Here is a 25,828-nt window from a genome sequence, read left to right as displayed (position 1 = left end):
AGTTCCCTCTCGAACAAGTTGAGTTCGAGTGAAACAAGTACATCAGAACTAAACTCTGATCAAATATGAGCAGTTTTGATGATTTCCCCCTCTGTTTCTGTTGGTGTGTTCACAGGAAGCTCCCTACATGATGCTGAAGAAGAACCATGAGCAGTTTGTGGGAAATGACAAGTATGAAGGTTACTGTGCTGAACTAGCATCCGAGATTGCTAAACATGTTGGCTTCAACTACCAGCTCGAGCTGGTGGGCGACGGAAAGTATGGCGCCAGGGACCCGGAATCAAAGATGTGGAATGGCATGGTGGGAGAACTGGTCTACGGGGTGGGTTTGAATTTAAAAGGCATTCACAGAATCTAAGAAAAGTAAACTGATTGGCTAATCTGATGGTAACTTGTTAAAAAGTTTAAATTTACCGATTAAGATTGGAAACAATTTTTACTCATTTGTTCGCTTAGTTGAGTATTTGTGGCTGGATGTGTGTTTCTGTTTTATACCTTACCAAATATTTTGTTTGACACAAAGATTGAAGGAAGCACTGATTAGTTCAAACTGGATCTGATAAGTATAAACTGGATTTGATTAGTTCAAACTGTAATTTTGCTTGCAATAGATCTGACCCACATACAGAGAACACTCCGGAGAACAGAATATGTAAAGGATGTTTATTGTGACAAAGATTATCAGGAACGTAACGAATGATTCTCCAACTGAATGGGAAGAAGGGAAGAGCACTGGTGAAAAATAGGGAACTGAATGATGTCGAACTAAGAACAATGAATTAATGCAAACAAGTGAACAGCTTACTAAATAGGTGTGGTCGGGTCGCCAAGGGAAGAGGCATTCAGGATCCAGGTTTGTAGAAGGTTCTTTAGCTGCTGTTCAGTGTGAGCTCGGAGCAAAACAGGAATGAGTTCGTTGTGCAGATGCTGACGTTGGAGGGTGGACAGGGTACGCTTGCAGCTTGGTCCAGGAGGCGAAGATAGCAGGAAACTGCCAGCTAGATGTGAATCCAAAAGAAGACAGTAGATAGGAAATGAAATCCTCAGAACGTAGATAGCCTTCATCCTCTAGAAAGACTTCCGGACACGTAGTCAGTATTCAGTGACATAAACCCAGGGTTCAGGTTTACTTAGCCTGCGAAGGAGCATAAACAAAGTTATACGAGGTCGGAGAACAAAGTCACTGGAGACCACTGGCTTTATCTGAGATACGTGGAATGTAGGATGAATGCGAAGACTAGCAGGTAACCGAAGGCAAACAGCAGAGGGACTAATCACAGTCTCAATCTCATAGGGACCAATGAAATGAGGGGAAAGCTTCCTAGACATGGATTTAAGGGGTATATCACGTGCTGACAACCATACCTTCTGTCCGGGCTGGTATTCAGGTGCAGTCCTGCGTTTCCGGTCAGCGAAATGTTTGTTTTGGTCAGCAGTGCGGTCCAAGGTTTGGATAGTCGAGTTCCAGATGGATCTGCAGCGGCGGACACGATGGTGGACTGATGAAACCATGATATCCTTTTTGTCGGCAGCAAACAGGGGTGGCTGATAACCGAGGGAAGCTTCAAAAGGCGAACGTCCAGTAGCTGAAGAAACGTGTGAATTTAATGCATACTCAACCCACGGTAGGTATGAGCACCAATCTGAGGGGTTTGTGGATCTGAGACATCGTAAGGTGGATTCCAGCTGCTGATTTAATCTTTCGGTTTGACCATTAGACTGAGGGTGATAACCTGAGGTCAATGAAACCTTAGCTCCGAGAGCTAAACAAAACTGTTTCCAAACCTGCGAGATGAACTGTGGGCCTCGGTCGGATAAAATGTCCTGAGGGATACCATGAAGACGAAACACATGTCTAGTGAGTAGTTTGGCTGTCTGTTGGGCTGACGGAAGCTTCCTGAAGGGAATGAGATGACACACCTTAGAAAAACAATCCACAATTGTGAGAACTGTTGTCATACCTGAGGAAAGGAGAAGTCCAGTAACAAAATCCAATGCTATGTGAGACCAAGGTCGATTTGGGATGCTGAGGGGTTGGAGAAGACCTGCGGGTGACTGGTTACTGGACTTATTCCAGGCACAAATTGCACAAGCCTGCACAAACTTTTTCACATCTTCATGCAGCGAGGGCCACCAAAACCTCCTTTGAACTAGAGCAATAGTTCTACTAACACCAGGATGGGCAGAAGATTTTGCTGTGTGCAACCAATCGATTAGTCGAGAGCGTAGTTTCGATGGAACATAGATTGCCATTGCCAGGGTCAGGTTCTTGTTGTTGGGCCCTAAGAACAGTGTCCTCTATCTCCCACCTGAGTGCTCCAATCGTCCAACTGGGTGGCAAGATGGGAGCTGGTTCCTTCTCGGAATCATCAGTTAAACTGTCTGGAGAAGGCATCCGGCTTAGTGTTCTTAGGTCCGGGTCTGAAAGAAATGCATAAGTCAAAACGAGGGAAAAATAAAGACCACCGAGACTGGCGTGGGTTAAGTCTTTTAGCTGACTGGAGGTAGGCCAAGTTCTTATAATCAGTCCATACTTGGATGGGATGCTCAGCCCCCTCAAGCCAGTGGCGCCACTCCTCAAGGGCCAGTTTAATTCCTATCATTTCTCTGTCACCCACGTCATAGTTTCTCTCTGTATTACTGAACCTGTGGGAAAAAAAGCACAAGGATGAAGTCTCCCATCTTCTGAGTTCTGTGATAACACTGCTCCGACTCCAATGTCAGAGGCGTTGACCTCTAGGATGAACTGTCTTGAGGAATCCGGATGGACTAAGATGGGGGCTTGGAAGAACCTCTCTTTGAGGGTTTGGAAAGCTACTTCTGCTTCAGATGACCAGGAAAATGAGGACTTAGAGGAAGTTAGTGCAGTCAGAGGTGCAGCAATGAGACTATAATCCTTAAAAAATCTGTAAAAATATGCAAAACCCAAAAAACGCTGTAAAGATTTGCGAGAGTCAGGCACCGGCCATTCCAGTACTGCCTTAATTTTCTCTGGATCTGAACGTACCTGTCCACCCTCAAGGATGCAGCCCAGAAATGTGATGGAAGACTGATGAAAGTCACACTTCTCAGCTTTAACAAACAAGCAGTTCTCCAAAAGGCGCTGCTGTACTTGGTGAACATGCCTGCGTTGCTCCTGAACATCCTTCGAGTAGATCAATGTCATCCAAGTATACGAACACAAAAATGTTCAAAAAGTCTCTGAGCACATTGTTGACTAATGCCTGGAACAAAGCAGGAGCATTACATAGTCCAAAGGGAATGACCAAGTATTCAAAATGGCCTAACGGCGTCTTGAAAGCCGTCTTCCACTCATCCCCCTGGCGGATCCTGACCAGATGGTAAGCGTTACAAAGATCTAACTTAGTGAATATAGTGGCACCATAAACCAGTTCGAAAGCTGAGGTGAGGAGAGGAAGTGGGTACTTATTTTTAACAGTGATTTGATTTAAACCCCTATAATCAATGCAAGGACGTAAGGAACCGTCCTTCTTCCCTACAAAGAAAAAGCCTGCCCCAAGTGGTGAGGATGAGGACCGAATAATACCTGCAGGAAACACAAAAAAAGATGTCTTCTCTCTATGATTGCCTGACAATAAAAGTTCTACTGGTTTGGTTCGCAAAGTTATTTACTGCAACTTCTTACCGTTTAGAGCTAGAACAGAATGTGGGGAATCAAGTAATTCAACTTCTATACCTGCCTGATTTACCAACTCTGAATCTACTAAGTTCTGTTCGCAGCCAGAATCTATCAATGCCGATAAGGTTATGGAATGCTGGTTCACTATGATAGTAGCAGGTAAGCTAAATCTGGGGGCTTTACAAATCTGGGCGTGGTCCACCAACCCCCCCTTCAAAGCCAGTGGGCCCTGTCTTTTAATGGCCTGGGGCAGACAGGACAAGTTGCTACAAAATGATCAGAAGAACCACAGTAAAAACACTGCTTGGATAATCTCTGTCTCTCTTCTGAAGAAAGATGAGTGCTGGTTGCCGAGGTGGACACGGAACATAGGGTGGAAAATGACTCTTTAGCTGAGGTTTGTAATTGGACCTTTCTGCTCTGGCTTTCCTTCTCTCTCTGATTCTGTTGTCAACTCTGGTAGCTAAGGAAATAACTTCATCTATGGTAGGGTGTTCATCAATCATGGCTAACTCATGCTTTAGTGAATCATCTAATGCGTGCAAAAAGGTAGTCTTTAAAACTTCATTATTCATTATTCCAGCCAACGTACGAAATTCGATAGAAAACTCAGTAATGGGTCTGTGACATTGTTTTAAGGCCCTCAACTGTCGGCACTAGACTTGTCTAACACAGGGGAAAAAGTCCTTTTAAACTCGTTAACAAAATCTTCAAAAGTACAACCAAATTCTCTACAATCAGGAAACCTGGCCTCAGCCCACTGCAAAGCCTTGCCTGTCAATAATCCAATTACATGAGAAATCTATACGTCATCATGGGGAAAGGAACGGGGGGATCATTTGAAAACCAGGGAGCACTGGAGCAACCCCCCCCACAATTGCCCACCTCACCTGAAAACGTTTCAGGATTAGGGGAAGGGACGTCACGAGAATGAGGTAGCTGTTGGGATACCGGTAATGTAGTAGCGCCATCTACAGGTGTGGTGGACTGAGTACCTAAGGTCTGTTGCAACATGGAGGCAATCTGCTCTAGCTGTTGGTTAGTCTGGCGTTGTTGCTCTGAAAGGAAACGGAGAGAAGAGTCATGAAAGTGGATTTGATTTGCATGTTCAGAAAGAGTTCTACGGAGAGCTTCTGCTGGGTCTTGTTGGCCAGTGTTCGGTCATTTTGTTTGCAATAGATCTGACCCACATACAGAGAACACTCCGGAGAACAGAATATGTAAAGGATGTTTATTGTGACAAAGATTATCAGGAACGTATGTATGGAAAGAAGGGAAGAGCACTGGTGAAAAATAGGGAACTGAATAATGTCGAACTAAGAACAATGAATTAATGCAAACAAAAGAACAGCTTACTAAATAGGTGTGGTCAGGTCGCCAGGGGAAGAGGCATTCAGCATCCAGGTTTGTAGAAGGTTCTTTAGGTGCTGTTCAGTGTGAGCTCGGAGCAAACAGGAATGAGTTCGGTGTGCAGATGCTGACGTTGGAGGGTGGACAGGGTACGCTTGCGGCTTGGTCCAGGAGGTGAAGGTAGCAGGAAACTGCCAGCTAGATGCGAATCCAAACGAAGACATTAGATAGGAAATTAAATCCTCAGAACGTAGATAGACTTGATCATCCAGAAAGACTTCTGGACACGTAGTCAGTATTCGGTGACATAAACCCAGGGTTCAGGTTTACTTAGCCTGCGAAGGAGCATGAGCTTGAGCTTGTTACCACTGTGGGCAAAACACTCTGGCACCAAAGTGCTGGCAGCCTCCTGCTTAAGTACTCCTCAAAGTAATCAGTAGAATAAGGCGCACCTGTAGTCCAGCACACCTGAGAACTCCAGCACCGTCTGAAAACACTGAACACATATAGCAAGCACAAAAACACAAAAGCAAACACAACCCAGATCCTGACACAAACTAGATTTGATTAGTTTATACTGGATGAAAATCCTTATTTGGTGTATATACCCTTTAACTTAGAGCCTCCTCACTGATCAGGATTGTTAATTTTGCTGTCTCTAAAGGTTTTTTTCTATTTTCTCCAATACTGAACTCAAACAAATAAAACCCAAGTACAAACATTACCAGGTTTTATGTATAGTTACCCGTCTGATATACAATGAAATATTTGTATCTAGTTTAGGAAATATATTAAATATCACACTGTTTCACCAAACATTTTAATACATTAATGCAATCAACAGTCCTTTGTGGTAATATTGATTACAGAGTCAAAGAAGTGTGGACTCCCACTTCAGTCTTGAAGGAGTAAACATCCTCTGCAAATTTGTTTTCAGAGATTTAATTCACACGGATTTTACAGGATTTTACAGCATTTACATTCCAAGATAAAAATTAAAACAATCAAAGCCTCTCAGCATTTTGTTTGATTTTATGTTAAAGTTAAGTTGTAAAAATTTGTGACAAATTATTGGGTTTTGATCCCGAATCAAGGTTACCCTCCGTTCCTCTGGTTGGAAAAAGAGCACAGCATCTGTGAATTTTGTTGAAAAGTCTTACAGTGTTACAGCTACACCTTCCCATGGAAGTGACTTCACATTAGGTATAAAAATTAAATCACAGACACAAAACCATCGGTTATAGTTTTACAGCTGTAAATGAAATATTTGTATTATTATTATGGCAAGGGTGGCCTCTCTATCTCTTACTCAGCAGCTAAAAGAGACTTTTCTTAGGTTTGTTAATTTTTGTAATTTGCATAAACAACATTGTATTTTAGGCTGAGGAAAATTGTTTTCCTGTTCATTAAAAATGTATATATTGGACCATCACCTACATGACTGTTTTCTTAATGTGACTGAGTTTGGTTCTTTAAGTCAGCATCTTAGTCTGATGTTACAGAAATTGGACTTTATTAGACTGGACAACATGATGAAGGCTAACTGAAGCCAGTAAGGCATTGGTCCAACTCAATGGAAAATTAAAATTAACTTATTTTTTTACAGTTTCTTTGCAGTTTTTTACTTTCATGCAAACCCTGTTTTTCTCGACAGACAACTAGTGGACAGTATCAAAGAAAAGATTAAAAAGGAGGCAAGCATGTGGTCCATAACACACCTGAAAGGAATGTTTCATTTTGACATGTTTTCACTTGAGCAAAGAAATTGCTGTTGTAAGTTAGGTCAAGTGCTTTGCAAAGCGCCTGTTTTGAGCTTTATGCTCAAATCAACAGTGACAGCTGAGCAGATGTTTTCACTGTGAGTCAGTGAACATGTCTGTTGGCTTCAGCAACTAAAAATCATGTTTTTATAAGATGAAGATCTCCTCTGTTGAGTGACGGTTCTTCTCCGTGTCCTCCTGCAGAAGGCAGACATGGCTGTCGCCCCACTGACTATCACTCTCGTTCGAGAGCAGGTCATCGACTTCACCAAACCCTTCATGTCTCTGGGAATCTCCATCATGATCAAGAAACCAACGAAGTCCAAGCCAGGTGTCTTCTCCTTCCTTGATCCGCTGGCCTACGAGATCTGGATGTGCATCGTTTTTGCCTACATCGGAGTCAGTGTGGTGCTCTTTCTGGTATGATGAGGGGGGGTGACACGTCTACTTACAATGTAGACTTGCTTGTAATCAAAAAACCACTAAATATTCCTAGATACTTCTAAAAAATAAATTTTATGAAGCAACTTGTCATTAATGAATTATTAAAATTGGAGTTGTGGAGAATTCAGTATGACTTTGTTGATCTTTCTCTTCTTGAGGGTAGAAAAAGTAAATAAAAATTTCTTGATCCATTTTGTCTTGAACAAAATGCTCTCTGCACCTTGTAAAAGAAGTGACAGGACTATCCTCAGTCCATTGCTCAGTTTGATACATTGCTAGCAATATTTGGACTACTCATAAATTAATTTAATGTAATCCTGTTGACTCTGAGCAATGAGCAGTTTTTTTTTTTAATATAGATTGTTCAAATTTGTCTCAACAGAAGCTATATTTTTCTCAAAAGATGAAAACAGAACAGTAATACACCAGTGGTGTTCCAACAGACATTTGATAATTCTCACTTTTTACTTGTGTTTGCAACATTAACTTTAACATTCAATGATTTAAAGTAATGTTCTGTAATCTACTCCCTGTCTACTGTAAGGAACTGTGGTATGGTGGCTCCAATAAGCGCAAACTTTTAAAGGGAGACTGCTCACTGTTTTCTCAGTTTGATCAGGGGTAATTTTATGACTATTTATTTAGATTATTTTTTCAACAACATAACAAGTAAACTGATAATCAATGGTTAATTACATGGACACCAAGTGGTATATTTAAAGAGGCCAGAGAGAAATGACATCATGGAGAAAGGTTGAATTGACCGGGAGCTATTCTCGACATGAACACGCATAGGACATATTGAGCTAAAGTACCGTATTTTCCGCACTATAAGGCGCACTTAAAAACCTTAAATTTTTTCAAAAAACGACAGTGCGCCTTGTAATCCGGAACGCCTTATATATGGATCAATTGGTTAATTGGTTGATCCATACAGGTTGTACACGGCGCTCTGTCAAAATGTTTCAGTACGACTGGTAAACTACAAAGCCGCACCGCTTGCAGCATTACGGCTACCGTAGTCAGGGGTGTCGCCGAAGTAATAGCGGTAAACACCTGTACTGAGCTTACTCCTAGTCCAACACCACTTGTGTGTGTATAACGTTTGAATGTACTGTTGCAGGAATTGCCTGAACTATATGTGATTAGAAGCTCAATGTGTGGGGTGTATGTTTCGTGTGTGTGTATGGAAGATGTTGACATTACTCCTCCGGACAGAGGTGGCGCTGTGTGCTGCCGTAGCTGAGAATCAAGAGTGAAGGAGTGACGTCGGTATTATTGTGTGTGTGGGGTGGGTAGAGACGGCGACCGGAGCAGCGGTGTATGAGTCTGTAAGCCCTGTGTTTTTACGTGCTGCAAAGTCATTAAAAAGAACCCCGAATCTCGTCAACAACTCAGTTTTTTTGATGCTGTTTCTTCATGCTCAACTCAGCAACGTATGAGTGAGGGAGTTAACCCCGAGGAAACTAGTAACTTCGGCCCTGGAGAAAGCGTCTCCCCTGTGTCATCAGACTACGGTCAGGGGACAGAAACAGGAAAGGTTAACAGTACTAACGTTTGGTTTAGTGCATCAAACTGTTTATTTTACGTGTTTACTGAATCAGGGAAAAGTTCCCTTTCACGTTTTAACTAACGTTTGATTTGAACTTCAACTTCATAGACTCCAATGCATTCCTAACGTGCGGTTGGCTCTATTCAATAGACTTCTATGTAGAGGAGACCTTACCATGAGAGTGAATGGAGTTATCAGAACGCTGGTTTGTAGTGTATTAATAAAGTTTGACTGACTGACTTATCTGACAGTTTTGTTGACATTCTCTTTAGCACAGCTCCATCTAGTGGATGCATAACGCAACCCCAGTCAAACGTTTGACTGCAGTAGCTTCTATTCTATGCGCCTTATAATCCGGTGCGCCTGATAGTGTGGAAAATACGGTATGCTTAGACAACACAACAAAATAAACGTAAGCCATTTTTCAGTTTTTAGTTTTTGTTTTACTTTTCACACAATCTGTGGCATTGGAGCCAGGATGGGTCACTGGATGCTGTGGTTTAAAGGGACGGCCTTTAGAAAACATCCAACTGCCAGCACTGTTGCATGTCAGTGACATGCTTGGTTTTTTTTTCAAGTTCAGCCACATGCAGAAATATTTACTTTCATACCCTAATAAATCATAACCCTGACTCTTACTCATAATCCCGCTGCTCCCAGACAACAAAGCCTATTTGCTGTAGTTTCTTAATATAATCAACTGTGGCAAAAGGCACACATGCGATTCACTTTAAAAGCTATCCTTTCAGTTAAAAACCTGATCCACAGTTAAGCCTAAAATTGTTCATACCCCTGGAAGTAATCTGTTTTAATTTTGCCAACATGCTTCTTCTTACTGGAAGGAATATAAATGTTTTAGAGTGGCCCAGGCAGAGTGCGAAGTGTGGATGGAAAGTTTTCATTTCCCTGTTCAGTCATTAAATTTACTGTTATCTTGTCTCAGTGTGTCTGCTAATCCTCACAACTTTTTGCAGGTTAGTCGTTTTAGTCCGTACGAGTGGCAGGGCGAGGAGTCCGATGATGATGAAACTGTTCCATCTTCAGAGTGTCGACGAGCTCCTCTCACTTCATTCTCTGAAGACCCTCACTCTCCAGGTGTCTCACCACTATCTTCACCATCGTCACTATCTGATAAACTTCTATGTTGTTGTGATTCTGTACAAGTCAAATATCAGAGTTTAAATAGTCAGTTTTACTATCTTTTTTATCTGTCAGGTTACGCTCAGGCTCAGAACCAGAGCCAGAGCCAGCAGAAAGATAAAGAAACTCCTGAACACACCAACGATTTTGGGATCTTTAATTCCCTCTGGTTCTCACTCGGGGCCTTCATGCAGCAAGGCTGTGACATCTCCCCCAGGTTAGATCAAATGATATTACACATAATATCATAACGCATGACCTGCGTTATGATGACCTGAGTGATATTTGACACAGTCATAAACAAAAGATCAAAACAGGCATTTTTAATTCACATGTAATTATGAAGGAAACTGTATGTCAAAAGCAAAACTTCTTGCCATCTCTGTGATTAACCCACCACAATTAAATGACGCACACACACACACACACACACACACACACACACGTATTCATGAAACATTTGATTGTGTTTGATATGCTGCCTGGATTTTACTGTTTTACAGCTGTGTTCAGGCTTGAGGCTATGTCTATTCTGTCAGGTTCATCATGCTACATGCATGTTTACAGCTTTGTTTGTGCGTCTTTGTGGGACCTTCTGAAGATGACCTTTTTTATGACCTTATTCTATGTCAAATGCTATGGCACATTATTCTGGACGTACTGGTGTGTTGCTCGCTGTTGACAATTACCTTCAAAAAAGTAATTTCTGTGCTGTTTTATAGCTGATATATTGAAATACTAAACAAAACTAAAAATCAAGGCGGAGAAGACAAAAAATATTCTGCCTTGTAAGATGGATATTAAAATAGCAATATTTTTCCACAGTCTTATTGAGAATACTATGTCATTGTGATTTTTAGATGGTCAATACATAGAAATCGATTTTTTTCTACATTTACATTATTAGAACTTTGTATACTGGCCTCACACCTACAATAGCTCATCTACTGTATAATACCAGCTGTCATATTTACCGCATCAGTATCATACCTTGTTAAAGTCAGTATACAGTGCCTTACAAAAGTACTTGCACCATTTTTTCACAAACTTTAATATATTTTATTTGGATTTTATGTGATAGACATAAAGAAGGGCATAGTTGCAAATTGGATGATAAATCGATTTGTATTCCAGCACTTTTGTTCTGATACGCCTAAAAAAATCTAGTGCAGTCAATTGCCTTCAGAGGTCACCTAATTAGTAAAAAGAGTTTTCCTGTGTGTGATTTTATTTCAGGCTAATTTCAGCTATTCTGTGAAGGCTACATATGTTTCTTGGAGAACAATGGAGAATAAACAGCAGCATAAAGACCAAGGAACACAACAGGCAGACCATGGGGAATGTTGTGGAGAGGTTTAAAGCAGAGTTAGGCATAGAGAACATCAGAAGCTTGGGACATCTAACAGACCAATATTCAATCCATCATTCAATTCAACTCATTTCAAAAATACTTTATTCATCCCAATGGGAAATTAATTGTTGTTGTAGCTCATTTTTTACAGGTTTCTTCAAAGAGCTGCTGTAGATGCTGATGGCTGTGGGCAGGCAGGATCTACTGTTCCATTTTTATCATACAAAAATTGAAAGACTATGGCCCAACAGCAAACATACATGGACATGGTTGTCCACCTAAACTGGTTGGGCAGGGGAGGGAGACCATCAATCTAAGAAAGACCACGGTAACTCTGAAGGAGCTGCAGAGATCCACCGCTCAGGTGGGAGAATCTGTTGCCCAACAATCTGGCTTTAATGGAACAGAAACAGAAAGAAAGCATTACTAAAAAGCTATAAGAATCACAGTTTACAGTTTGCCACATGGCACATAAAAGAAATAGCTTACATAATAAAGAGGTCACTCTGTTTAGATGAAACCAAAATTAAACTTTAGATCTGCATGCGCAATGCTCTGTGTGAACCATTGCTATCAGTTTAAACACCCACCACATGAAGCATGGTGTCGGCAGCATCGAGCTGTGAGGATGGTTTGGTTCAGCGGGAACACGGCTGCTGGTCAAAGTTAACCAGAAAGTGGATGGAGGAGAATGGGCCAAATTTCTCTAGCTGGAATACTCCAACAGACTTGCTGATGTAATTGCAGCAAAAGGGGGTTCTACAAAGTAATTAATCAGGGTGGCAGAATATAAATGTAAACCACATTTTTTAAAATAATAAAAATCATATACCATCTTCCTTCCACTTAAGAACTATGCATAAGAAAACATCTCCAGCACTATCAAAGCCAGATAATAAGGACAAAAAGATGAGATATGAAGACAGAATAATTTTTTTCGTGCTCAACACCCATGGTCTCAGACAGTGCACAGGCAGTGGCAGACCTTTGAAAAGAGTTGGAAACAGCAACTGGTGTCTGTATCTATCCATGTTCCTCTTGTTGCATTACATAGAATAATTGTGAATCTCTGTTTTAACAGCCCTTTCTTTTAAAAATAGCACATAGATGCTATGGTGGTTGTAGATTATTTAAAACATGGAAGTCACAACTTTTTATTTTGTCTGGTTGGCACCTAGCTCCCAGCCCCTCAGGACTAATTCTTTGATGATAATCTGCCTCAACCAAGTAAACCTTTGGTATTTTCAAATTTGCAAAATCCTCCTAACCCAGTGCTTTTGTTTAGCTTGTTTTAAAACCACATCACACTGAAGTGCTTCAGTGCACGTCATACTGGGTCACCTTTAACTGGGTAGGACCGCAGGGCTGAATAGGATCATTGTGTGGATTTTTGATGTGATTTGATATATATTCTGTGCATTCAATGCTCATGTGAAGCATGAATGTCCTGCAGGCAGAAAGTCTCAGCTGCAGTTCTTGCACCTAATGTACAGCTAGAATCAACATAATAAATTTAAATAATCTAATGAGTGCAATGATTCTGTAGAAAGCAGCTCAAACAAATGTTGCAACTGAAGCCTCCTGAGGTCAGTATCTAGAAAGAAAAGGCTCTGATCAGAAACAGCTAAAAGGTTTCGGTTTCGTGCGGATTTATGTTTAGTTTTATTGTTTACCCTTACCCTAATTATTTGACTCTGGTGAGACTAAAAGGTTGACTACAGTTTCCAAAATATTGAAAGCACTCCCTCTGATGAGAACAAAACAGATTGCTTCAAACACTGATATAATTATGCTAGGCCAGTAGGTGGTTACTGTCTTTACATTAAAATTGAATTCCAGCTTATGCTTATTACATTACACATCAACGTCAGACCGCAGTACCTGCACTCACCAGCTGTATCAGATACTCATTGCTAGAACTGGGTTTCTCCCCTTTTGGCTTCAGAATTGTCCTAATTCTTTATGAGTTAGATCTAACCATTTCTCTGAAAGATTCCTCACAACTGTTGGTCCATGTTGACTTGAAACCATCACATAGTTGTTGAGATTTGTCTGCAGCACATCCATGATGTGAATCTCTGGTTCCACCACATCTCAAAGGTGATCCACTGGATTGAGATCTGGTTACTGTGGAGGCCATTAGAGTACAGTGAAGTAATTTTCATGTTCAAGAAACCAGTTTTAGATTATTTGAGCTTTGTGACATGTTGCATTATCCTGCTGGAAGTAGCCTTTAGAGGATGGTGGGATCTTGGATGTAGATACATAGTCAGAATAAATACTCAGGTAGCAAAACAACTCATAGTAAGGCCAAATATATTCCCCACAACATTACACCACCAGCAGCATCCTGTACATCAAATTCGGACCTTTCCATCTTAACATTGCAGCTGACATTGAGACTCATCGAACCAGGGAGAGCTGTTTTCCAATCTGTTATTGTTCGATTTTAGTGAGCTTGTGTTAATTTTATCCTTAGTTTTCTGTTGACAGAGGTAGCACCTGACGCTGTCTTCTGCTGTCACACCACATTTGCCTCAAAGTACAACATGTGTATTCAGAGGTAGTATTCTACACACCTTGGTTGTAAAGAGTGGTTATTGGAGCTATCATTGCCTTGTCTGAAATTGGCCTGCCCATACTCCTTAACATAGTTTTACAGGGCAGGAAGCTGGAAACTGAAGCATCATTTGATAATTGATGTTTCAGATTTTGGTTATGTTCTGATGCCATGTTACTTAAAAGAACATATTTTTAAGAGGGAAGAGTTTATAGGACCAGGTATTAGCTGAGATACAAGAGGTTCTAGGGCATCCAAGACTTAATGTAATCAGACCAGATTGTAATCTTAGGAGATGCTTTGTTTTCTCTGGCTTTCTAATCATGATAGTGCTGGGTATGATCAACATAACAATGTAACTGTATAGTCTATTTTCTAATAGGATTTACCCATGGAAGCAAATAAACAGTGAACAGAATAGGTCCAAGTCATTTCTTGAATTAATTCAAAGCTGGCATTTACGTTTTATTTTTCCCCACAGATCTCTCTCAGGTCGAATTGTTGGAGGGGTGTGGTGGTTTTTCACCCTCATAATCATCTCGTCCTACACAGCCAACCTTGCAGCTTTCCTCACTGTGGAGAGGATGGTGTCCCCCATAGAGAGTGCAGAAGACCTGGCCAAGCAGACCGAGATTGCCTATGGTACGCTTGATGGTGGCTCTACCAAAGAGTTCTTTAGGGTGAGTGTGCATGTTCATACAGGTTTTTAATAGAGGTGGTCCAACAACTCATGGTCTTTGTAAATAATTAGCTGCTTTTCTTTGGTATCTTAGATGTAAAACTGCATCTGAAGACTGAGATCTTAAAGTTAAAATTAGTCTTAAAGTCTAAAGTTATTAAACGTTCTAGATTATGTTACTGGCAACTTATTTTTAGGGTTTGTTTTGAACATTTTAACTGGCTTTTCCCTTTATGGCTTTCTATTTAAGGGGGAAAAAATCTTAATTTCCCTCATTTAATGAGAAAGAATTTTTCAAAAGCCAGAGAGTTTCTTGACAAATGAAAATCAAATTGTGAGACAATCCGTTTTGTCAGAAGGTTTAGACTTTGCTGATGTGAACATTTATTTTATTCTTACAAAGAAATCAAATGTGCCAGATCAATGTAATATTTAAGGAGCAAAAGAGGAAAACAAGCTCATCTTCTCTGTAAAGTAGCATGAGGTTACTTTTGTTATTTCTATTAAACAAAGAAGGAAACTGACATTCACATTTTCACCTAATTTAATCAATGCACATGGTGCACAGGGTCACAGGTTGTTTTTTCAGGTTTCTTTTCTAAATAGTAAGGTAAGAAGTAGTGCACAATGTGAATGCTAGTGTGCCAACATAACCACCATAAAAGCTTGAGACACACCACAAGTTTTCTGGCAGAAAATTTAGGACTCATTTAGTTTCCAGGAAACTCACGCTTGCAATTTCATATAGGAGATTGCATGTCCTGGTTTGTAGCATCAAACAGTGGGATTAGGATTAGATTCAGGGCTGTGATTAAGTGAAAAACCAACCTGGAAAACCTCACAAATATTGTTTTATATATTGTTAACTTATCCTGTCTTTGCTCTTCACTCCTCCTTCAGCGGTCAAAGATAGCCGTGTTCGAGAAGATGTGGTCATACATGCGAAGTGCAGACCCATCGGTGTTTGTGAAGAGCACAAATGAGGGAATGATACGAGTCAGAAAGTCAAAGGGGAAGTACGCCTACCTACTAGAGTCCTCCATGAACGAATACATCGAGCAGAGGAAACCCTGTGACACCATGAAAGTAGGAGGAAACCTTGACTCTAAGGGTTATGGAGTTGCCACTCCCAAAGGATCGCCCCTCAGGTACACTCTGAGTGTCCGGTTAGTGGACACTAGCGTGGGGTTAACGTTGTCTCGTTTTTGTCTGTTACATGTGGGAACCTCTTAAATTAGCAACAGAGAGTGCAAGAATTCTTAGAAACAGGGATCCATGTATCTGTTTCTGACAAATAAAAAAAACAAATGATTAAACTTTAAACAGCTTTACAGTGCCCTCAGTGTGTAAACGTCTACAACGTTTTTAGTACTAATACCTGCAATAAAGTTGCTTTTAAAATTTTTTAATTCTCTTCTTATCCAACTCCTCAAATAATGAAGATCTTATTCAGTGAAATAAAATTAATAAAAGTATAAATGTTAACAGAAATGAAGTGTTGTATGTCCTGATTTTCTTTATATTTAAAACCAATTTATTTACAACCAACTCCAGAATTTAAATTCTAGAGTTTGACATGGTTCTAATGTGTCATATTTCACAATCCTAACATAAAGTTAAAATATCTAGCAACAGAGGAAACAGATGTTGTCTGAATCCCAAGAAGGAGGAAACATTAACTATTACAAAACTCAAAATTATTCAGCAATCTGGATCAGTGTTTTATTAAACAACAGCAATCTTAATGAAGAAAAAGCTGTCAGTTGTAGCTGTTTGTCAGTATTAAAAATGGCATTCCTGAATATTTTGGAAATGCTCTCAGATCTCAGTTCTTGTATAATTTTACTTAAAAATATTTTGAACTAGTAGAAGTCAACTGTGACTTCTGCACACACAAAGCACTGATTTTAACATGCAACCAATCAGATTTGTTCAGAAATTGTATGATTTTTGCTTAAAGTAATTAAGTCTGTCAGTTTAAGGGGATTTGTTTACTGTCTTTGTGTTCGTCTATCTGTCTGTCTCTTAATCTGTCTCTCTGTGTGTCTTGTCTCTTTCTCTCTTGTCCTTGTCCACATGTCTGTCAGACTGTCTGTCTCTTGTTATCAGTTATGCCTGTCTCACTGCTTCCAGACTGTATGCCTTTACATGCACCAGAACACTAACAAAGACATTAGTCATTATCAGTGTCATTATCAGTGACATTAGTCATTATCAGTGTCTCCATCTGTCTGTCACGGTCTTTCCGCTGCTGTCAGGTAACACATACCAGGTCGTTGCTGACCTGAATGTGCACAAATTATTTAAGAGAAAGAAGTTCAGGTGGGTTTATTTAGTCCTACTCCTACCTCAAAATAAACAACCAAGACTACAGTGCAATGCAATTTTCTATTAACAATGATATGATTTCTTGCAGAAAGTTAAGATGTAAAATGAGTTTCTAATATCTGGTAGGTGTTGTATATTCTGAGTTTGGAATAGGACCAAAATGCAGACAAGAGCATTGAAGCAGCATGGTGAGTGGAAAACTTTATTGATAAAAAAAAAAATGACAGAAACGTACAGACACGGCATGAGGAGAAAGGGTGGAGCAGGTGAGCAGGTGAGCATAATCAGGGGAGAATGCTGAACATCTGTAGAGGAGGGCAAACAGGGAAACTCAGATAAGGAGATTAAAAAGCACAGATAAAACACAGGGAGTTGAACTTAGACACTTAGACAGATGGAGGTCGTATCACAAACATCTACAGAAACAAATCACACCAAGGAGGGAAACGAACCAGAGTTAATTTTAAACAGGCTAATCACCTCAGATGTGAAAATCCCCTTATTGTATCATCACATAACTTGAATAAGTTCCCTTCTTTAGAGTAGAGTTGTGACATTCACAGATCAACTAAACCTACTGATAAGAATTGCAGTTTGGTGCAGATGCACACACAAGCTACTCTACTGAGTGAGGCAGGGAGCGTGGCAGAGCAAACATGTAGTGCTAATTTGACATCTAAATGTTGCATGATGTCATTTGAGTTTTAACACTGTCTGCAAAAGAGTTGGTCAAAGTGTGACAAAAGATTTTTCTCAATATCTTGAAAAAAAACCTATGAAAACTATTTATAGTAAGAATGGCCATTCTTCTTCTGTATCCAAAGTTTATTCTGATGAAAGCAAAAAAGGCAAATGTAGGGTGAGGGTACCAACTGTTCTGTAGCAAAACACAAGCATTTTTCTAGAGTCTGATATTAAAATCTTAATCTTGGTTTGGGAGAGTGTCATGATCTCAGATGTTTAGAGTGATCGTAGACTGTGAATTTTCTTTAATAAGAAAACACTATTTTCAGGGGTTGATGGAATTGAAAACATCCTTATAAACCCAGAACTTTGAGCATGTTTCCTATACAGATCAGTCAGTGTTCAATCAGTACTGAAAGGCTCACTGTTTCCTTCATTTTGATTTCACTCAATACAATAGAAAATAAACTGACAGTGAACTAATAATTACTAAAACTTAAGTTTTACCTGACAGCAGGATTCAAAAGATTGTTTCCCTCTCCTTTGTGTTGGACATAAAAGGAAAAATGTATCAAATGTTCTGTGTTGCTCTTATTATTTCTGCCTCATGTCATATCATGCATTTTTATATTCAAGCCAGAGTCAGAAACACAAACGCTTCACATAGAAGACGGATGCACTCTGAATACAATAATTTATTTTCCCTTTATGTTGGAAAATACTCAATCAGGTAATTGTTTGTCTGAAGAAATCAGTTTTTGTGATCCACCTTTTCTGTCTCCTTGTGTCTATGCTTTGAGCTAGAATAGAAAAACACAAACCAATCTATTGCTTTGAGGAAGAAAATCATAAAAGAGGCAGATTCTGTGATCAGTTGCTAAGCAACCCGGGTTTGTTAAAGCACTTGGTTGCTGAGCATTTATTTTCATCAACTTTACCTATCAAAAGTATCAGCTCTGTGTGAAGAATCAGTGTTGTCTCTGGCTATTAACTGCTGTCATGGTGATAAATAAACACATCTTCTTTCTTTTTTATGAATTCGGACATAATAAATGATCCTCATGTGGTATTTAGCAGGTTTCAAAGTTAAAGAAATACAACCTCAGAAGAGCAATACGACATTAACATGACATTCCTGATGAAGTCATGCAAAATGCACATACTGGGAGTCACTGCTGATGAAAGTTGTTTTCAAAGCTTCATAACAGAGACGATACCGGCATCAATGTCTTGTCTTTTGTATGATTGTTTCAGGCTTACAAAATGCACCACAGTTCTCTGTTAAAATGGGAGACGTCACTGCAGACAAACTGCCTGTATTCAACAAATGGTAGCAGAAGAACAATCCAGAGTTTACATGTCTGGTATACAAATCTTACTACATAGTTTGACCTTATCAGTTGCAGCTAGATAAATTTCTGTAACATTTTGCAATACGCATTACCTCTGTGATCAATCTGACAATGTTTCTGATTTTTCTGTGATGTTCAGCTGTACAAATGCTTATGAACAGACTCTACCCTGCTACTCTTTGTGTTTGAAGAGCTAGGCTCTCATGCACAGAAATACAAAAATGAAGATGCACAGTAAATGCCGTTTGTGGGGTTGTACATGGAATTGCATTAGCCATTATGCCTCAGCAGAATTTTTTCAAATGGAAATTTTTCCCTAAAAAATGCTGTAATTTTTTATGGTACACCAGACATGTGCACTTTGGAAACTCTATTTAAAAGTATAAATTTTTCTCATCAAAAATTCAATTTGCATGTGGATGAGAGGTGCAAGCAGCAGAAAATCTGCCCTTGGATCCAAATATGATATGGATATGGCCTTGGTTTTTCACATGCTGCTTCTGTATTTTGGCATAATATCTGGGAACAAAAAGTATCACAATGCCTAATGTTGCTTCTTGTTTATCTGAGGTTGAATTCATCTAATTTGAAAAAATAGATTTCATATTCTAATATATAAAACACTGGAATTGAAAGAGGATCTACTTAGTTTTTGCCTTGATGCTAAGTCTTTAGCTCATCTCATCTTTCCTAATGTTGCTGTTGTTTCTACTTTATTTCTATTTAGAGTTAATCATTTTTAAAGAGTTTTGTTCATCAATGATTTCAGTATTAAAAGATCTTAAATGTGCAAGTTCCCTTACCGAGTTTGAGGCAGAGTTTGATATGGTTGGAGTCAATCGATTCATCACTTTCCCAAATATACTCTTCACTCCACCTTCTACTCATCTTAAAATGTGCCCCTGCTGGTGGTAGTTGTGTAGTACATCCATACTGCATACTGAAAACTTAGAAATATTTTATCGTTGGAAGTACTTTTACAGATATAGAAAAAAATGAAAATACAATTGGATTTAATCCATACAGTTATGGAGCCACCCAGCCACAGTCTCAACTTGAATCTGATAGAAAAACTATGGAGGAAGATTAGAGTGATGGCACAAAGACCTTCCAACCTCAAAAGTACACCGCCAAAGATAAATCGTCAAAATACCAGTGGAAATATGTAAAAAGAAGTATCTTATAAACAAATACTCCTTTTAAATTGTTTGATGTTTTGAGAAATGTCTTTCCCATTTCCTATTAAAAAATCGTGTTTGAATAATGTATGAATAATTTTGCACTTTATTGTAAATACTATTGAGAATCTGTGACTTAAAATTGCTGTTCAAATATGCTCTCTATCCAATCTGTCTGAGTGTGGGCTATTTTAACAGAGAATAATTCGAAACATTTATTATCTAATTCATGCAATGGGCAACCCATTGTGTTATTAACATGCATCTTAATATCCTGCAAAGATCATGCGCATTGTAGCTGATTTTTATTGTCTTGATCCATTAGAAAGGCACCGTGAAAAAAGATATCCACAAATGTAAACTTGAGCACTGCGGTGAACTGCAATTGGTGAACAAAACTCTTCTACTCCATTATATTAACTGTCATTGTTCATGTTATCAAGTCATCAATGCAAGTACCGCCCTGTAGCTTTGATCATCATTTGCATATGAAGAGGAACAACATTCAGGTGTATTTCATCTATGAGACGCAGTATGAATAACCATTTCTAACATCATGTATGTTCCATGTAAACCTATGAATGTTTTTTCCTCTTTTATATTAATGAGGTAATGAATAACATTTCATGAAAGCTTAGGGTCACTGCACAGATACCAGTTACAGATTCACTGACAGTTTTTCAGCCCAGATTAGTGTCTGCACATCACAGACTGCTACAGTTTTAACAAGCTGCTTTCCTTTCTGCTGGAGTGAAGTGCTGAGTTTACCCAAACCATTGCAGAAACTGATAAATAGGTTTAGCAACTGATAAAGAATGACAAGTTCTGATAAGGCATATAAATGCTTATTGATGTAATGATGCAAAGTATTTGTTTTGCTTTCCAAAGATGAAGCCCAAAAGGCACCAAATCTAACCCATGCCTGCAACTCATGCAGGCATGGGTTAGATTTGGAGTGTTAAATCCAGCAGCTTTTTGCCATATTTCATTCTAGTTTTATTACATCAGTCCAGACTTTCTTGTAATCTTTTAAAGTGGTGTTGATCCCCAAGAACGTCTGAAAGTATTTCAATGTTTATCTTAATTATGGCTGCTTGTTTCCTTAGTCTCTGTCCATTACCTCAGTGATCAGTTTCAGTGTTTTTAGTTTGTTTCTTTATTTACCTTATTCTGACCTATGAGTCAATTAGACCTGAACTAATAAATGTAAGGGTCATAAGGGTAACAAATAAGACAACTTGGTTATCTTTAAACAATCTGTCTCATAGGAGCACTTTGTTCCCCTTTTATGTCGTTGTATCTAGAGTAAAAATAACAGTTTGACTGACAAAAAATATTTTAGCTTAATAGAGGCCTTTTAAAAGGGTTAAGAAGTGAAACATTGAGATATGGTAAATTATCAACTGACAGTGATGCATATCTGTGGTTCTGTCACACCTATGCGAGATTAGTTCATGTTAAAAGATGCCTTTCAGATGCCATTTATCTTCTAGAGATAGGTTTTGACAGTTTATCTTTCAATTTCTTATTTTTAAGCACATACTAGGCTGTCATATCATGCCATGCCATAAGAAGAGTTATTGGACAAGACCACTTTACCACTCGCCTATAAAGAAAATAGCTATGTCCATGTTGCTTCTTCTTATCTGCTGGTGCTCACACTTGCAGTCTTTCAATGGAAAATGTATCTAGAAGGTTTAGATGACCACATTCTCACACCAACTTCAGTCCAGTAGCAGCCATCTACATTTTTTCATTCTTTATAGATTCTTGCATGTTTGTGGATAGCACTCATTTTGTTTGCAGAAACCAGAAAAAAGCCACAGCTCTGTAAAATATCAACCTGAAGCTAGCTGGATGTGATGCATGAGATGTATGATAGTAAGGTCTGGGCTGAAAACAGTAAACTTGTCCATACATACACTATTCATTAGAGTCATCAGTACGCAGCTGTAATGATGTTGCTTTCTTCACTATGGCAGTCCTCATTAACACCAAGTTCCCTTTTTATCCCCTATTGTTACTATCGTCCCCTGTAGAAACCCTGTTAACTTGGCAGTGTTAAAACTGAACGAGCAGGGCCTGTTGGACAAATTGAAAAACAGATGGTGGTATGACAAGGGAGAGTGCGGCACCGGGGGAGGGGACTCCAAGGTCAGATCACCATAACCCTGACGGGTAACGACAGGCAACGGCACACCGGGGTAACCGGCAGAAAGGCACAGCTTCAGTACCAAGCGTGAAACCCTCTGGGAACATATCAAAGAAATTATAATTCTACACTTTTATTCTCTGATTTTTGGGGTATTTTCCTAAATATTTTACAAGTCTACAGTTTATGACAAAATATTCATGGTTCATACATTGTCTTAGTCCAGGTTTACTCAATCATTTTGCCATTAGATGATCCAACACTATGCAGCAGATTTTTGAATCTGCCTTTGAACCTTAAGCACAAACTGCTTGAACTGCGCTGACATGTACCTGCCCATATTCACAAAGTTTTTAGCTCAATTTAGCCTCAACGTTTGACCAAGTCGCACAGTTTTCACTACAGTCTCATAGCAGACACTAATGCGGAGGTTTGTACATTGTCAAGTTGAAGAGATAAAGAAGAAAAGAAAGAATCAGAATCAGAATCAGAATCAGAAAAGCTTTATTGCCAAGTACGTTTTTGGACATACAAGGAATTTGTTTTGGCGTAGTCGGTGCAATACAATACAAATTAAACAGTACAAACATATCTACAATATAATATAAATATAAGTGCACAGTTTTAAGTGAGTGAGAGTAAATATAGAGCAGTATAAGATGCAAGAGCAATACAACAGTGCAGATGATCATTGTGCAAGTAAAGCAGGAGTCCAAGCTGAGCGTTAATGTAACACATAGAGTTACAGGTTACAGGTGTCCTGTCAGCAAAAAAAGGGGGGGTGTGGGGGAAAGGGGGAATGTCAGGGTGGTTTCCGGGCTTTGTTAACCAGGCTGGTGGCAGATGGGAAAAAACTGTTCTTGTGGCGTGAGGTTTTGGTCCGGATGGACCGCAGCCTCCTGCCAGAGGGGAGAGTCTCAAAGAGTCTGTGACCGGGGTGGGAGGGATCAGCCAGAATCTTCCCTGCCCGCTTCAGGGTCCTGGAGGTGTACAGTTCCTGGAGCGACAGTAGACTGCAGCCAATCACCTTCTCAGCAGACCGAATGACACGCTGCAGCCTGCCCTTATCCTTGGCTGTAGCAGCGGCGTACCAGATGGTGATGGAGGAGGTGAGGATGGACTCAATGATGGCTGTGTAGAAGTGCACCATCATAGTCTTTGGCAGGTTGAATTTCTTCAGCTGCCGCAGGAAGAACATCCTCTGCTGGGCTTTCTTGATGAGGGAGCTGATGTTTGGCTCCCACTTGAGATCCTGGGAGATGATGGTTCCCAGGAAGCGGAAAGATTCCACAGTGTCAATTGTGGAGTCACAGAGGGTGATGGGGGCAGGTGGGGCTGGGTTCTGCCTGAAGTTCACAACCATCTCCACTGTCTTTAGAGCGTTGAGCTCAAGGCTGTTCTGGCTGCACCAGTCCAACAGATGGTCCACTTCCCATCTGTACGCGGACTCGTCACCATCAGAGATGAGTCCGATCAGGGTGGTGTCGTCCGCAAACTTCAGAAGCTTGACAGACTGGTGACTGGAGGTGCAGCTGTTGGTGTACAGGGAGAAGAGCAGAGGAGAGAGAACACAGCCTTGGGGGGAACCGGTGCTGATGGTCAGGGAGTCAGAGACGTGCTTCCCCAGCCTCACGCGCTGCTTCCTGTCAGACAGGAAGTCAGTGATCCACCTGCAGGTGGAGTCGGGCACACTCAGCTGGGAGAGCTTCTCCTGGAGCAGAGCTGGGACGATGGTGTTGAAGGCAGAGCTGAAATCCACAAACAGGATCCTGGCATAGGTTCCTGTGGAGTCCAGGTGCCGGAGGATAAAGTGAATAAAGTGAATTATCACCAGAAAACATATGCAGTTTTGTGTCCTTGTAGTTTGTCCTTGTAGCAATAAAGGATCTGAATGGAGAAAACAGCAGAATCTCCCCACATTAAAAATAAGCATTACTTTTCTAAATTATAATCTATCTCACAACCATTTTTTTAAATACCCCTTTAATCAGCTAGTTTCTTGTTGCAAAGCTTTCACTCAGCATTCAAATAAAAGCCTTAACTCCTGCAGTCTCTTTGGCCTCCACCATGACAGAGCACAGCTTTAATGATGACTTTGGGCAGCAGGTTTTATCCTGATGAATCCATTTTGCTCAGTAAATCGAAAGTTTCCCAGAGTGTTTTCAGCTGTTGCCGGTTACCCAAAGTGATATAGTAATACACATCTTGCGCGTAGGGAGTCAGGCTAAACCAAGCTAGATGGAGTATTAATGCATATCACTTTGACACAAACTGTTTCCTATAGTTATTTGTGTGGTTGTTTCTGTTTTCTGTTTGTTTTGTTTTTCTTTCCGTTGTTATTGAGGTGTTAATTGTAGTGTACCACAGCATCTGTACCGTTAATGCCACTTTTTGCTAAAATCGTTCTGCCACTACTAGCGTTAATGCAGCTGCAGCCATCGCAGTTGAACAATAACATAAGATAACATAGAAGTGCATAATGTTATTTATGTTATTTCCAACCCCCCCACTCCCCTTCCCTTGATTCTTTGAAGAATCCCAGTAAACCTAGCAGTACTGAAGCTCAATGAACAAGCCGTCTTAGACAAGTTGAAAAACAAGTGGTGGTATGACAAGGGGGAGTGTGGACACAAGGACTCCGGCAGAAAGGTCAGTTCTTGAGGTGACTCAGCCTGGTACGGTCGTGTTTTGGCTTCCCCCCACATCCTACCCACTTTCTCCTACCCTCTTCCAAAAGACTCCAGAACCACAGCAATACAATCAGGTAGTCTAGTTTAGCTTGTTTTTAAACTTTTGATGATGGATTTCCCTTTAGACTGACTAACATTAGCTTTAACTCATTGCTAATACTTAAGGTGAGTCCTATTTTACTACAACCTACGTAGCCCTACCCCTACATGTTGCATATTCTGAAGACTTATGGTAACTTGGCTTTAAATGATTGAATGGAACTATTTTCATTTCCTAGGTAGAATAATTATACAACATATAACTGCCTCAACATTCTAGTCCTTTTGAACAACACAGTCACAAAATTATGAAAAAGGCTCAAATATAAACATATACCCTCACTAATATATGTTAAGTGTCATTTAAATGTTGCACCTAAAACACACTTTTTTAGTAGCTTTTAGTAGCACAGTCAACTAATTTTGAAAAGGCTTGCCATTCCAGAAGTTTAATGTTAGCATTCTTTTGTTGTTGCTGTACTGCTGAAACATCCAAATGATTTCAAGCTGTCCAACTGTTGCTTTCAGGTGAAGTTGAAAGATTTGGAGATAGTACTCTATCATTATACCATCCTCCCATTGCAATGCATCACCCCCATTGGTAGTGAAATAACATCACAGGATCTTCTTGCTGCAAGGCAACTGTGCAGCTCTGCTAAATAACACTTAAACAAATATTGAGGGTATATCTATATATTTAAGCCTGTCTGTATAATTTTTCATGAATTACAGAAAATTAACAATAAATATATATAAATGCACCTGATTCTTTAAAAACGCATTGCAGTTGCATGTTTTATATTCATTCTGTCCTGGAAAAAGAATGGTTGGAATAAAAACTAAAAGTCTAAAAAACAATTATGACATTCAGGTCCATAATGGGTGTAGGGAAACTTTTGACTACAACCATGACTTAGAAGTGGGGGTCA

At 39.8% G+C, this 25,828-nt stretch overlaps 1 protein-coding gene and 1 long non-coding RNA gene across 6 annotated transcripts in view; both read left to right on the top strand.

Annotated features, from left to right (window-relative positions):
• Positions 1 to 25,828, top strand: part of LOC124875875 — a 412,032-nt gene that overhangs the window by 300,687 nt on the left and 85,517 nt on the right. The window lies entirely within an intron of this gene.
• The window catches only part of LOC124875871 (glutamate receptor 1-like), a 116,355-nt gene that overhangs the window by 78,250 nt on the left and 12,277 nt on the right, over positions 1 to 25,828 (top strand). For 2 of the 5 annotated variants that reach the window (XM_047378277.1, XM_047378278.1), the window contains exons 10-16: positions 116 to 322; positions 6,955 to 7,170; positions 9,721 to 9,841; positions 9,962 to 10,103; positions 14,279 to 14,477; positions 15,377 to 15,624; positions 24,705 to 24,819. In XM_047378277.1, coding sequence (XP_047234233.1) covers positions 116 to 322; positions 6,955 to 7,170; positions 9,721 to 9,841; positions 9,962 to 10,103; positions 14,279 to 14,477; positions 15,377 to 15,624; positions 24,705 to 24,819 — 1,248 coding nt within the window. Of the gene's footprint in view, positions 1 to 115; positions 323 to 6,954; positions 7,171 to 9,720; positions 9,842 to 9,961; positions 10,104 to 14,278; positions 14,478 to 15,376; positions 15,625 to 22,057; positions 22,173 to 24,704; positions 24,820 to 25,828 lie in introns of all 5 variants that reach the window. The other 3 variants (XR_007040156.1, XM_047378279.1, XM_047378276.1) reach the window with 2 other exon arrangements.

Source organism: Girardinichthys multiradiatus, chromosome 11 (genome assembly GCF_021462225.1).
Source record: "Girardinichthys multiradiatus isolate DD_20200921_A chromosome 11, DD_fGirMul_XY1, whole genome shotgun sequence".
NCBI classification, from domain to species: Eukaryota; Metazoa; Chordata; class Actinopteri; order Cyprinodontiformes; family Goodeidae; genus Girardinichthys; species Girardinichthys multiradiatus.
This window is presented reverse-complemented; position numbering and strand designations above follow the sequence as displayed.